At 36.9% G+C, this 15650-nt stretch overlaps 1 protein-coding gene across 2 annotated transcripts in view; it reads right to left on the reverse strand.

The window, feature by feature from the left end:
• Positions 1-1893: 1893 nt before the first annotated feature.
• The window catches only part of ACMSD (aminocarboxymuconate semialdehyde decarboxylase), a 90580-nt gene continuing 76823 nt past the window's right edge, over positions 1894-15650 (reverse strand). For both annotated transcript variants that reach the window (XM_043990547.1, XM_043990549.1), the window contains 2 exons: positions 7599-7697; positions 1894-2939 (listed from right to left, as the gene is read on the reverse strand). In XM_043990547.1, the coding sequence (XP_043846482.1) occupies positions 2877-2939; positions 7599-7697 (162 nt within the window). In that variant the 3' untranslated portion in view covers positions 1894-2876. The remainder of the gene's footprint in view (positions 2940-7598; positions 7698-15650) is intronic.

Here is a 15650-nt window from a genome sequence, read left to right on the forward strand (position 1 = left end):
TGCCCAGGGTCACACAGTCAGTAAGTGTTAAGTGTCCGAGGCTGGATTTGAACTCAGGTACTCCTGACTCCAGGGCTGGTGCTCTATCCACATTTTAATAGTTTTTTAAGGTTTGCTAAATACTTTACAAATAACATCTCATTTTATTTTCACAACAATCCTGAGAGGTAGATCCCCTTATTATCCCCATTTTACACATGAGGAAGCAGGCTTTTAGAGGTTAAAGGGACTTATCCACAGGCACACAGCTAATAAGTGTTTGAAGCTAGATTTGAACTTGGGTATTCCTGACTTAATGTTCAGCACTCTGGCCAGCGTAGCTATCATTCTTCACTTGTGCAAAGAGACACACTCCTTAAAGAAGCTTCCTTTCATAGGTAACTCTCTGTGACCTTGTTTGTACATGTTTATCTTTGATATGTCCCTGTTCCCAGATGAATGCATTGTCTGCTGAAGGTCCAATCTTTCAATGATATGATTAAGGGAGGGGTGGAGGGAGGAGAAAATCTTCTCTCCTCAAGAATGATTCTCTCTCCTCAAATCCTGAACTGAAATATTACATTTTTAGACTGATCTACTCTGGACTGAGAAATTGCTGAATTTCTCTGCTGTTTAAAGTTCCTAGCATCTTGTTTGGTTACTCAATAATGCTTTTTTTTTTTTTTTTTTTGCTTTTTGACTCCACTTAAAAGCTTCATACTAAGGGATACTCTGAGATAGGAACAACTATAAACAACCTTATTTACATATCATATACTCTGATTTATTGATTAATTCTATAATTCAAACTGATAAAATATGAGTGTAGAGAATTTTGTTAAATGAAGTGTGTATGTGTAATGTGAAACTGTTCTTGTAGTTTCATAAGTGCTAGTCTTATTTCCCCAACTAGATTTTAAAATGCTTTTTTTTTTTTTGAGGTAGTTGGGGTTAAGTGACTTGCCCGGGGTCACACAGCTAGTAAGTGTCAAGTGTCTGAGATTGGATTTGAACTCAGGTCCTCCTGACTCCAGGGCTGGTGCTTTATCCCCTGTGCCACCTAGTTGCTTAGTGCTCATTGTTTCTTACATCACAGTAGTATTCCATTACATTCATATACCACAACTTGTTTAGTCATTTCCCAATTGATGGACATTCCCTTGATTTCCAATTCTTTGCCACCACAAAGAGAGCTGCTATAAGTATTTTTGTACATGTGGGTTTTTTCCCCTTTTCTATGATCTCTTTGGGATACAGACCTAGCAGTGGTACCACTGGGTCAAAGGGTATGAACAATCCCATAGCCCTTTGGACATAGTTCCAAATTGATGGCAAAGGTCTTAAAAAATCCCTAGTAGTACAAAGCACTGTTCAATAAATATACGCTGTGGACAGAAAATTGGGGGCCTTTTTTACATTTTGTTCTTCCAAATAGAGACTAACCATAGCATTTTATTTTTATTAAAAATTTTTTTTTATGGGGCAATGGGGGTTAAGTGACTTGCCCAGGGTCGCACAGCTTGTAAGTGTCAAGTGTCTGAGGTAGAACTTTAATTCAGGTCTTCCTGAATCCAGGGCTGGTGCTTTATCCACTGCATCACCTAGCTGCTCCCAATAAATATTTTTATTTGAAGTTTTGAGTTCCAAATTTTATTCCTCCATCCCTCCCTTCCCTCCCTCTTACCTGAGGCAATAAGCAGTCAGATACAGGTTATACATGCACAATTATGTAAAACATTACCATATTAATAATTTTGTATAAGAAAACTTGAATAAAAGAAAAAATTGAGAACAAAGTGAAAAATAGCATGCTTCAGTCTGTGTTCAATCAATATAATTTCTTTCTTTGGAGGTAGAAATTATGCTTCATCATTAGTCCTTTGGGATTATCTTGAATCATGTATTTCTGAGAATTGTTAAGTCATTCACAGTTCTTCATCAAACAATATTGCTGTCGCTGTGCACAATGTTTTCTTGGTTCTGCTCACTTCACTATACATCAGTTCATATCAGTCTTTCCAGGTCATAATCATAGACGTTTAAAACAAGAATATGTTTAAGGGGGAATGTCCAAATATGGATTACATGTTCTTTCTGAAACTAGATCCCCAAGAATGTATGTGAGGGTACAGTGTGAGGAACCTCTCAGCATGGTAGGTTTTGAAAAACAAGTGGGGAGTGTTCCAAAGAAGAGATACAGGGTAGGATGATTATGGAGGTTAACCAAAAGAAAGAAGAAAATGACTCTTTTACCTTATTGAATTCCCTTAACACTGTCTATGGGTGATTAGTGCATTCCTCTTACTGTTCTATTGGGGAGACAGAGTAGTAAATTAGGAGCTGAGATGCATGTGAGACATAAGGAAACAACAGCTATTTGGGAATGGATGCCAAGAACATTTTATCCCTGATTTGGTTCTCTGTTATGTTCTCATTATTGTCAAATGACATTGCTTTGATTTCAGTCTTCAAGCTTAATAAAACCAATATTGGTAGAAGCTTGGTGAAACTGACATTAGTGTTATCTTGGTTCGAATACACCAATACCCCAACAATACCATAGACATATTTGTAACTGAAAAGAGAGTGACCTGGAAGGCTACATATTGTTTTGGATCCTTCATCAGACGTTTAACTATTCTGCCACATGGGGTTAAAATGGTTTGAGAAGAATAGGTACATTGTACTAATTGCTCAGACTTTTCATTTCTTGTGTGAAATGCTTTATAGAAAAATGAAGAAAGTGGTGAATAATTTTAGTTGTGAATAATTTGATGTTTGAGAATGTTCTATTTCTGGAAATAGAGTTCACAACAGAATTTATAGCAACATAGATGACATAGAAGCAGAGAAAAATAGGTTGTCCTCTTAAAGTTTTATCTCAGTAGTAAATTCAGTCATTCAAATTGTTTTTTCTCGAGACCTAAAAATGCCAAAGCATTGCCAGCTTTGAGTTTATCCTGAAAAAGAAAAAGAAAAAAAATTTAAAGTGTTACTGATGGTTGTTAAGACAATACATCAAGGACTTGTTTCTGCAAACCATCTATCACGTAGAGTTTTGGAAAGTTGCCTCAGGAAGCTTAGTTGATGTTCATAGTCACACAGCTAATAGGTATCAGAGATTGGATTTGAACCCAGCCTTCCTGATTTTAAGTACAATACTTTATCTACTATGCTACACTTCCTCTTATTATTATTACTATTGATGATGCTGATAATGATGACCATGATGACTGGGTCTCTAGCTCATTCAGGCTACAAGTACAGTGGACACTTACAGTCCCAATCCTATTGCTGTTCTGCATTGAAGCTTTGACCTGATCCATTTCTGACCTGGGCCAGTTTGCCCTTTCTTGGGCTCCAGTTCATTGGGGTCCACCATATTGATGAGGGACTAAGTTCATCAACTAAGCCTCCTGTAGCCTTAGCCTTCCTCAGTAGCAGGGATTATAGGCATGTACCACCATTCCTGGCAACATTACCTATTTTAAGTGCAATCAACTCATTTGAAAAAATGTATTAAGTATCTATGGTGTGTGGAACCTATGTTGCATAGTTATAATTTTTTAAGACCTTGCCTCAGTATAAGAGAAAATACCTTAGTGAATATCTTACCAAAATCTTATTGGTTTATGATGTGAGAATTTGGAGATTAGAACTCTGTCATCCTAGGACAAAAAAAAGGTGGATTTGGAAGCTACAGTATCTCTAAAATATCCATCCTTTTATTGTAGTGGAAGTCTCCAGAGCAATGAATGTTTCCTAGCTTAAACTAAAGTATACTCTGGACTATTAAAATGTCTAAATTCTCCATCTTAATGTACTACCTGCCCTTCCTCTCTCTTTCCAAAGACCAGATATAGGGAGAAGAAAATAAGTTGTTTAAGTTTATATATATATATATATATATATATATATATATATATATATATATATATACACACATTTAAAATTATATCATATATAATAACACATTCATGCACTCTGTTTATTTAACTTATTTATCCTGTCTATAGCTTGATTGTACATATTTGTTTGCTGTCTTCTCCATTAGATTGTGAGCTCCCTGTCTTTTGCCTCTTTTTGTAACTCTAGTGCTTAGTATAGTGACTGGCACAGAGTAGGAATTTAATACATGATTTTTGTCTGACTGACATTTAGTGCTTTAAAGTTTACACAACACTTTACAACCCCATTATATAGGTAATACAATATTAGTGTTCTTTTTTCCACATAAGGAAACTGAGTCATAAAACTGCTTACCCGGTGTGGCACAGCTGATAAATGTCAGAACTTCTAATTTGAGCGTAGGGCCTTTTGTATTTAAAGCTTTGTAGATCATCAAAATAGTTTCTTATGGAATGCTGCTGGTCATGGGACCTGCATTTGGGAAACCTTTTTGGGAAACTAGGGAATGATAAGATGTTAGAGCTGGAAGGAATCTTGAAAATGATCCAGTCCAACTTTTTATTGACATAAGGCCCTAGTCACAGAGACCAACTATGATTTAGGCTTGTAGGATCCTGGAACTGACAATTCAAATAACATTGTTCTACCGTATCCTTCTACTTCTAAGCGTGTCAATCAGTAATATACATTTTTTGTTTGATTTTCTGGACGACTAAATGAAGACAAGCTAATTTGACTCATCACAGGAAGACATGAATGGAAATTATATGATAAGTATTGATGGGCATGTTAAAATTTCATCATAATTTTCATATAAGGTAGAAATGAGGATTAAAATCTTTTCTTAACCTTCCTTTTACATTTGTGAAAGAAACTATATCAATGTCACCAAGAGACTCTCCATGACACAAGGAGTATAAGAACTTAGCTTTGCAAGTTTGCACTACAGTCCCATAAAGCAGAGGTGGGTTTTTTTTTTGGGGGGGGGCAGGGCAATGAGGCTTGTGACTTGCTCAGGGTCACACAGCTAGTAAATGTCAAGTGTCTGAGGTCAGATTTGAACTCAGGTCCTCCTGAATCCAGGGCTAGCGCTCTATCCACTGAACCACCTAGCTGCTCCCAAAGCAGAAGTTCTTAATTATTTTTATGTTCATCTGGTGAAGCCTGTGAGCCCGCCCCTTCTCAGAATGCCTTTAAATGCATGAAATAAAATACTTAGGATCACAGACGAAACCATTTATATTGAAACATAGCTATTTAAATTTTAAAAAAAAGTCCATAAACTCTAAAATCCTTTGCCATATAGAGTATGAGGCAGATAGAAAGTTCATGAAGGATGTTCATAGGATCTTAGATTTAGAACTAGAAAGGCCTTTAGATTCCATCTTGTCCAATACCTTCATTTTACAGATGAGGCAAATGAAGCCAATGGAAGTCAAATGATTTTGCATTAGTATAAGAGGTGGGGTTTGGACCCAGGTCATCTGACTCCAGTGGCAGTGGTCTGTGCTACTTTAGATAAAGGTATATAGTATGACTATATACCTATACATGTACATACAGACAAATGGCTGATAAAGGAGTGTTTATACCAGTTACTCAGTGTATTTCCCCTAGCCTAACCTGGGCTCAACTCACTTGACCCATGCAGCCCTGAGGAACCACTTGCTTTACCTCATAAGAGGAGTTTATACTGATTTTCCAGCAAAAAATCCCTCTAGTACAATGTCCTCAGAAGGTCCTTTGCTGTCAGGATTTTTATTTCCTGAAGAATGATTCCTTAAAAGCATATCAAAATCTCAATTGAGTAGAATGTTTGGGTAATGAAATGAATTTCATTTTCTGATTAACCGACACTATGTAGAAAACTCTTTAAGTTTTAATCCTTATGTCTGAAATAGCTCCTCTTCTCTTCCTCCCTTCCCTTTCACAGTTCTTTAAAGCATATTAGAATGTTTTTCTGTACTAAGTAAGTGGAGAACCCTGATTGTGATTCAAGATATTGCAGTGCCTTGTAATTTTAATTTTAGTCACAGATTTAGAGCCATAAAAGACTTTAGAAACCATCTTGTCCAGCCCATTCATTCTGTGGTTGAGGAAACAGGCTTAGTGGGGCTAGATTATTTGCTCACAAGTATCAAAACCAAATGATAGACCAATTTAGAGTTGGAAGGAATCTCAGGGACCATCAGTCCAAGCCCCTTCGTTTGATGAGAAAATTGAGGTCCAGAGATGTGACTTACTCAAGGTTAATAAGCAGCAAAACCAGACTTTCTTTACAGTTACATCCACTGATTTCAAATCTAAGTTGACTATACTTCACTGTTTTCATGCATTTATGATGTGACATTGTGGATATAAAGTTTGTAGGACACTAGGCAATTCTATACTAATGCTAGGACATAATCTCTGGAAAAGGCTTAGTAAATAGATCCCTAATAGCACCTTGTTTCATAAAACTCCAGCTATTTTGACGGTCTTGATTAGTTGGTTTCTGGGTCTTCAAGAATTTAGACACTGGAGTAAAACAGGATCATGGCAGTAGGGCTTGCTTTGAAATAGAAGCAAAAGATAACTGACAAATTTTCTAACACTTATCTGACTTGGAAATATAAATGAACATTAGGAGATGCTTCTATATCCACTATCCATCTGTATCCATTATCCATTTTGGTTGCAATTAGTTGAAACTGCCTTTTTACCTTCCTTCAAACCATGTGAAATTAACTGTTTATAATAATAACAATGATAACAGCTAGCATTTTCATAGTGCTTTATGGTTTACAAAGTACTTTACAAATATTATCTTATTTGATCTCCACAACAACCTGAAAAGCAGGTACTATTATTATTCCCAGTTTACAAATGAGAAAACTGAGGAAGGGAGAAGTTAAATGGGAGGGAAGGGAATAAACATTTTTATAGTACCTACTAAGTGCCAGGCACTGTGCTTTTTTTTTTTTTTTTTAGTGAGGCAATTGGGGTTAAGTGACTTGCCCAGGGTCACACAGCTAGTAAGTGTTAAGTATCTGAGGTTGGATTTGAACTCAGGTACTCCTGACTCCAGGGCCAGTGCTCTATCCACTGCACCACCTAGCTGCCCCGAAGCACTGTGCTTTTTACAAATGTTATTTCATTTTATCCTCACAACAAGCCTGCAAGGTAGGTAAATACTATTATTATCTCCATTTTACAGATGAGGAAATGGAGTTAAGCAAAACTTAAATGACTTGCCCAAAGTAACATAGCTAGTAGTGTGTGAAGCCAGATTTGACCTCAGTTCTATCTGACTCCAGCTGGGTACAGTGCTCTATCCACTGGGCCATCTAACTGTCTCTGGAGACAGAATAACACTTTCTACTTTATGGATTATCAAACATTGTGATCCAATGACTAATCCAATGCTGTTAATTATAAAATACCCAATGACAACCACATCAACACTTCTGTGACACTTTTAAAAGAGTCATAGCTTTTGAACCTTTTTTTTTTTTTTTGCTTTTTTGCAGGGCAATGAAGGTTAAGTGACTTGCCCAGGGTCACACAGCTAGTAAGTGTCAAGTGTCTGAGGCCTGATTTGAACTCAGGTCCTCCTGAATCCAGGGCTGGTGCTTTATTCACTGTGCCATCTAGCTGCCCCCCTGAACCTTTTTGGTGTGGGCTCAATCCCAACCTGATATGGAAGCAAAACCAAAGCTCAAATACCATACCTTTGCTTCATCATCAAATTCTTCCATAGACTCTATCAGTTTTCCAGCTTCTAAATCTCCTAGGGGAAAGGGATAATCAGTTCCCAAAAGGACTTTATCCTGAAAACAGAAAGATGTGGTTTTAAAAAAATCTATAACTTGATTGGATACCAAACTACCTATGGTAAATCAACTTTTGGAAAATACTTCTTTAAAACAAGAAACTATGCCTACATTTGATTTATCCTCTTTCATGTCAATGGAAATATAAAATACAATGACCAGGATATTTTGAGACTGAAAAGAGATTTTGCTTGTTTTGAAGGTTTTTAAAAATTCATCCTAACATTTTATCTCCAGTAGATGTCACCATGGTGTCTCCTAAAGCTACAAAAAACGAGTAGTTTAAGAGAACCGGAGGAAAATATAGAATGTTAACCTAAAAATGAAGGCTTCTACCTGATACAAAAATATGGATGGCCTTGGGCTTAAAGCAACATGATTGTATCTAATGAAATAATTTCTGAAAAATAATCATTGCACACAAAACATGCACGATTTTTAAGGGTATAGGCTGTACAGTTCAAACCTGTAATTTTACAGATGAGCTGGAGCCTCCCAAAATGAAATGACTCACCTAAAGCTACACAGGCAGTCACATAAGTGGCAGATGTAAAACTGGAAGCTAGATTCCTTGATTATAAATCTGGTGCTCTTTCCACTCTATTCTTTTTGGAGCAATGAGGGTTAAGTGACTTGCTCAGGGTCACACAGCTAGTAAGTGTCACGTATCTGAGGCCATATTTGAACTCAGGTCCTCCTGAATCCAGGGCTGGTGCTCTATCCACTGCACCACCTAGCTGCCCCTGTTCTTTCTTAAAACAACCAATCAACCCCAAACAAATAACTTTCACCAAATTGGTCTCCTTTTTTTTTTTTTTGAATGATGTTGCTTCAGTACTCATTTTGTGATGCTTTGTGAATCAAATAAGTAGGATAGTATTAAAAACTCATTACCTCCTTTGTTGAACAAATTACATTGTCAGTAAGATCACTTATGTTTTTTAAGGATAATTCCTTCATTGACTACACTTCTCTTTATATGAAAGTGATGCTACTTGATTTCCTGTCAGTGAAGCCATCATGTTGGGTTATTTTTCCAGGGGTAATAACAGGCTTGACCCAATTCATCTGCATTCCTTGCAAGTGCTCATGATCAGGGCATTTTTAAGACTATTGGACATGGGGGCAGCTAGGTGACACAGTGGATAAAGTTCCAGCCCTGGATTCAGGAGGACCTGAGTTCAAATCTGGCCTCAGACACTTGACATTTATTAGTTGTGTGACCCTGGGCAAATCACTTAACTCCCATTGCCCCGCCCCCCCCCAAAAGACTACAGGACATGAACAAGTAAGAGGCATCATTTTAGTCTTATTAATCACATACTCTAAGTGCCTGAGCTATGCAGCCACAGATTCTGTGACACCAGAATGAAGCATAGTCTTGGGGGAGTTAGATTTTAGCTAAAAATAATGACAGGTTTTTTTTTTAATGTGTCAACCATAATGGACCCCATTTATAACTCAGGATGAGTCTGAGTTTTCATTTCATTGACATAACACAGTCATTTTAAAAATTAGAATTGTATCCCTGGTCTTAATACAATTGGGTAATTTCATACAATGCAAATGTCTGTCAAGTAAATTTTTTTATTTTAATTTTTTTTCAAATTTTTTTCTGTCAAGTAAATTAACAAATCTTGATGACAAAGAGGAAAAAGAAGTAGGACTATATTCAAATAAACCATTAAATATAACTTTAGCACTTTAAATTTGAGTTGTTAGAAGCCCAAATGATAGTTCATTTAATAAAACCCATAAAATTTATAAAGATTTAAAAAATATAATTTATATGAAATAGTTTGAAAGAAAGTTTGAAGACAAGGCATGATGGATCAACAAATCTGTTCCTGAATTTTGTACTCATTGCTATACCAAAGCGAGGAAATTAACATTCTCAACTCCTGCTGATGGAAGTCCCACAAAGAACAAAAGTTATGTCTCAGTACATCTGTGCAAACAGCTGATCCTTTCTTAAATTGCCTGCTTGCTGTTCAGTGGAGAATCATTTGCCCTTATTTCTAAGCCCCCTTAAAAAACCCTAAACAGCCCCTCACAACTTTTTGCAGTTCTAAAACCCTCCTATTACATTATGCATTTTAAAAATTTGAATGTTTACATTATATTTGTCAACTCCTTGCCTATGAAAATCAGATTTAGAAATTAATTTATTTTTCTAGTTCCCAGTGCCCCCATTCCTAGTGTTACAATAACCTACTTTGATATTGGTAATTTGCAGTCAGATCTATTCTGCTTGAATAGAGAGAAAACATAATTCAAAAGCAGAAATGAAAATTGTTCCTTCTGAAAATTTTCTAAAATTTTGTTCTTTTGAAGTAATTTCACAGAATTTTAACATCAGCAAGGACATTAGGGATCATCTGGTCCAACCCTCTCATTTTACAGATGAGAAAACAGGCCCAGAGAGGTTAAAATACTCACCTACATAGCTTGTTAGTGGCAGAGCTGACACTGGGATCTGGGTCTACTCCTAATACTACTTACTGATCTATACTTCCCTGCCTTTGCCTCTACTATGGTTTTCTGGTTCCATAATACCAGAAGCTGAGGTGATATATAATTATTTCTGGTTTTTTTGGTGGGGGGTGGTAATGAGGGTTAAGTGACTTGCTCAGGGTCACACGGCTAGTAAGTGTCAAGTGTCTGAGGTCACATTTGAACTCAGATCCTCCTGAATCAAGGGTTGGTGCTTTATCCACCGTACCACCTACCTGCCCCAATATAATTATTTCTTCTAGATATTTTCTATAACCCACATTATTAAAAACATGTAGGAGTTAACTGTATACTCTCAAATTTAGCAAATAACCTAGGTGGTGCAGTGAATAGAGCACTGACCCCGAAGTTGGGAGGACCTAAGTTCAAATCTTACCTCAGACACTTACTAGCTGTGTGACCCTGGGCAAGTCACTTAACACTGATTGCCTCAAACATCTGGCACTGTCTTCAAGGTTGGTTATCTTGTATAGCCCTCCCTAACTTAAATCCAATTCAGCGTAAGTCATAACATCACCTTGAAATCATGGTCTTCTTTGAGAAATAAAGACAAACAACAACAGAAACCAAACAGTCTCAGAAACCAAATAGTCAAACCTATATGGGAAAAAGGATCCTGACTGACATCCCTCACAACATGTCATATACCTTCCATCTGAAGACCTCTGATGGAAGGGAATCTCCCCCAGTATAGCAGCCTAGTTGAATTTAGGATCGTTTTAATTACTAGAAAGGTCCCCTACCCTCTATCTTGAGCTAAAATCTGCTTCTTTATCTTCCGTCCACAGTCCTGGTTCTACTCTCTTGGGTCAAGCAAAACACATTGGATCCTTCTTCCACATGATAGCCCTTCAAGTATTTAAATGAATAACAAGAAAAGTATTTATTAAGCATTTCCTATGTGTAGAACACTGTACAAAGCTCTGGGGATCCATAGCAGAAAGCAAGCTAGTTCTTGCTCTCAAGGAGCTCACATTCTAATAGGGGAGACAATGCATTCTGTATAGGAAGGAGCAGTATGGGCAGCTAGGTGGCATAGTATATAGAGCACTGGGCCTGGAGTCAGGAAGACCTGAGTTCAAATACTGCACTAGACATTAGCTGTGGGACCTTGGGCAAGTCACTTAAACCTCTGTTTGCCTCAGTTTCCTCAACTGTAAAATGGGATAATAGCATAAGTGACAACAAGAATTGAATACAAAAACCCCAGATGTGGTCCCTTTGTGCAATATAATAATAATGGTTAACATTTATATAGCACTTAATATGTGCCAGGCTGCACTAAATGTTTTTGAATTATTTCATCTGATCCACATAACCCTTCAAGGTATGTGCTGTTATTTTTCCTGTTTTGCAGAGCAAATCAGGCACAATTTGAACTCAGGTCTTCCTAACTCTTTAGCTAAGTGGCACAGTGGATAGGCTGCTAGGCCCACAGTCAAGAAGACTCATCTTTCTGAATTCAAATCTGGCCTCAGACATGTACTAACTGTGTGACCCTGGGCAAGTAACTTAATCTTATTTTCTGCAGTTTCCTCATTTGTAAAATAAGATGGAGAAGGAAACTGCAAACAACTCCAGCAAATCTGTGAAGAAAACTCAAAATGGGGTCACAAAGAGTTGAACTTGACTGAAACAACTGAATGATAACAATTTCCTAACTCAAGACCTGTGCTCTATCCATTGCACCATCTAGCTGCCTTACCACATGACCTGTTTTGGATGTCATATTATATTATTGAGTCAAATTGAAGTCTTAGTCCATTAAAACCCCAGATTTTTTTTCTTATGAGCTATTGGTTATTCATACCTCTTTTCTCCCATCTATGCTTGCACAGTTGATTGTTGAAACATTTATTATAGAACTTTACATTTATACATATGATATCATCTTATTAATTTCATCATTTTAATCTTGTGAAAGCTTCTGGGTTTTTGACTGTTAATTTCATGTGCTAGCTATCCCACTCAACTGCATTTCTAATCTGATTTAATAAACATGCCATCTATACCTTCATTCAAGTCACTGATGAAAAATGTTATGTGTCTGATGGCCCTTGACAGGGGCCTTACTCTATGTTATACTTAGGATGACAAAAGGAGCTAGAGCTCTTTCCAAATATACTGTTCTAGGATTGGAGGCCCCCCCCCAGTACCTTTGGAAATGCCAACAATGAGAAAACCAGACATGGATATACATAGGGCTTGGTAAAATTCCTTTGGTGCTCTGTAGTTATACTTATGGACTCATCAGTCATTTTAAATGCTTCTACCTTTATATCTTCAGTTTTTTCCTTTGGTTAGGGGAGACAACATGCAAACAAGTATGTACAAAATCTAGGATCGATTGGAGATAATCAATAGAAAGAAGACATTAAAATGAAGGAGGAATGGGAAAGGCTTTGTGCCTCCTGCAGAAGCTAAGACTTACAGGAAGCCAGGGAAATCAAGAGGTAGAAATGGGGAGGAAGAGAATTCCAGGCATGGGGGACAGCCAGTAAAAATTCCTGAAGTTGGGAGATGGAGCTATTTGTGTGAAGAATAGCAAGGAGGCCAGTGTTCCTGGGTCACAGAGTATAGAATGGTGAGTCAAAATGTTAGTCTAATTGAGTAGAACTGTATCTTAAACGGTGATTTCCCATAGTACTTTGCAGAGTTTTAGTTGGTAGTAGGTAATCAATAAATGCTTAATAAGATTTAAAAAAAGAATTGAATTGTTTCTCAGTACTAATCTTGCCTCAATACTATTAATAGCAAAGGTGATTATATTGTAAATTTATCTAGATGAATGAAATTTGGAAGAGTGTAGTTAAATCCACCTGTGCTATTGTCTTGATGTCATCATACAGATGTAGTTTTGAGTAATTCACAGTATCTCCTCCCTGCCATCCCCCTTCCTCACCCAGGCATCCAGGGCCCTCATGCTATCCTTGACTGTTAGGTCCCCTTATTAGTTTCCTCTCTAGCAGTATTCTAGACCTTTATCTTCCGCTCCTTATTCCCTGATCAGAAGTCATAGATAAGTACTTGTACCTTAGTGCCTTGAATGACAGATTTCTATTTGATATAATGATATAAATTCATGGGATAATGAGTTAATGTAATACATTTATATTTTCATAGGCCATATTTGGTGATGATATTTTAACCCAAGAAGTAACTCTAGGTATGGTTGGAAATTTCATGCACCATGGCAGCCCATGGAGAAGATATTTTGGGGTAAGTTTGCTGTAGTTACCCTTGAAAGAAAACTTTGTTAACAGGCAAGTCCTGGGTTTTCCTGCTTATATACTTTTAAAATGGGGAATTCTAGGGGCAGCTAGGTGGCACAGTGGATAGAGCACCGGCCCTGGAGTCAGGAGTACCTGAGTTCAAATCCGGCCTCAGACACTTAACACTTACTAGCTGTGTGACCCTGGGCAAGTCACTTAACCCCAATTGCCTCACTAAAAAAAACCAAAAAACAAAACAAAAAAAAAAATGGGGAATTCTATAATAGTAATAATTCCCAGGATCTCCCCCTCCAATTTGTTTTTGGTGATGTTAATGTCACATAACTCCCTTTGAGCTCAAGCACTTAAGAAGTTCTTAATATTATTAACAATCTTGTTAGTGAAAAGGAAATAAACTGCTTGTTAATCAGTTGAAGGGTCATTATCTTGTTGCCCCATTACATATTTTTTTAGCATTCTTAGGTTATATTTCAAATGTTTCAGGAGATAACTTAGTAAACGAATATATTATTGGTCTGAAAAAGTTAATGCACCTCTATTATGTGAATAGTTGACTCTTTTATCATCCACAGATTTCATTAGCAGCATGAGCAGCAAACTCAATAGAGCTATAATAAAATGCATTCAATTATTATATAGATTTAAGGATGCCCATCACATTCCCAGAAATATAACTCTAAACAGAAATAGCCTGATATTATTATTACAATTTTACTGATTAAGAAATTGAGGCTCTCCCCAATTCATAAATTGTCAAAGGATATGAACAGGCAGTTTTCAGACAAAGAAATCACAGCTATCTATAATCAGATGAAAAAATGCTTTAAAAACTAATTTTTTTTTTTTGGTGAGGCAATTGGGGTTAAGGGACTTGCCCAGGGTCACACAGCTAGTGTTAAGTGTCTGAGGCTGGATTTGAACTCAGGTCCTCCTGAATCCAGGGCCTGTGCTCTATCCACCACACTACCTAGCTGCCCCTTAAATCACTATTGATCAGAGAAATGCAAATTAAAACAACTCTGGGATATCACTTCACACATACACAGAGGGGCAAATATAACAACAATAACAAAAAAGGATAATATTGGATGTTGGAGGGGATGTGGGAAAACTGGGATGCTAATCCACTGTTGGTGGAATTGTGAAAAGATCCAACCATTCTGGAGAGCAATTTGGAACTATGCCGAAAGAATTATAGAACAGTGCATATCCTTTGATCCAGCAATACCACTACTAGGTTTATTTTTGTTTTTTTGTTTTTTTGGGTTTTTTTGCGGGGCAATGAGGGTTAAGTGACTTGCCCAGGGTCACACAGCTAGTAAGTGTCAAGTGTCTGAGGTTAGATTGGAACTCAGGGCCTCCTGAATCCAGGGCCAGTGCTTTATCCACTGTGCCACCTAGCTGCCCCCACTACTAGGTTTATATCCCAAAGACGTCCCTCAAAATAGAAAAAAAGACCTATTTGTACAACAATATTTATACCAGCTCTTTTTGTGGTGGCTAAGAATTGGAAATCAAAGGAATGCCCTTCAACTGGGGAATGGCTAACCAAGCTATGGTATATGATTGTGATGGAATATTATTGTGGTATAAGAAATGACAAGGCAGGATGATTTCAAAAGGCCTGGAAAGACTTGTACAAACTGATGTATAGTGAAGTGAGCAGAACCAGGAGAATATTGTGCACAGTGACAGCAATATTGTTTGATGAAGAACTGTGAACAACTTAACTATTCTCAGCAATATAAAGATCCAAGACAATTCCAAAGGACTAATGATAAAGCATACTATCCACCTCCAATGAAAAAACTGAACACAGTGATGGAACACAAACTGAAGCTTGCTATTTTTCACTCTTTCAGTTTTTCTTTGATTCAAGTTTTCTTATACAAAATGACTAATATGGTAATGTTTTACATAATTTGCACATGTATAACCTATATCTACTTGCTTACCACATCAGGGATGGGGAAGGGGAGGGAGCAGAGGAGGAACACAATTTGGAACTCAAAACTTTAAATAAAAATATTTATTATTAAAAAAAAAGAAATTGAGGCTCAGAAAAATTTCTTTTTTTTCCTTTTTTTTAAATTAAAAAAATATTTTTTAAACTTAGAAATACAATTTACATGTATAAAATTAGCATAATTGCAAGAGGGGAGTTACTTTTTTCTTCCGAATAGACATTCTGTCCACTGTCTTT

Source organism: Dromiciops gliroides, chromosome 3 (assembly GCF_019393635.1).
Source record: "Dromiciops gliroides isolate mDroGli1 chromosome 3, mDroGli1.pri, whole genome shotgun sequence".
Taxonomy (NCBI): domain Eukaryota; kingdom Metazoa; phylum Chordata; class Mammalia; order Microbiotheria; family Microbiotheriidae; genus Dromiciops; species Dromiciops gliroides.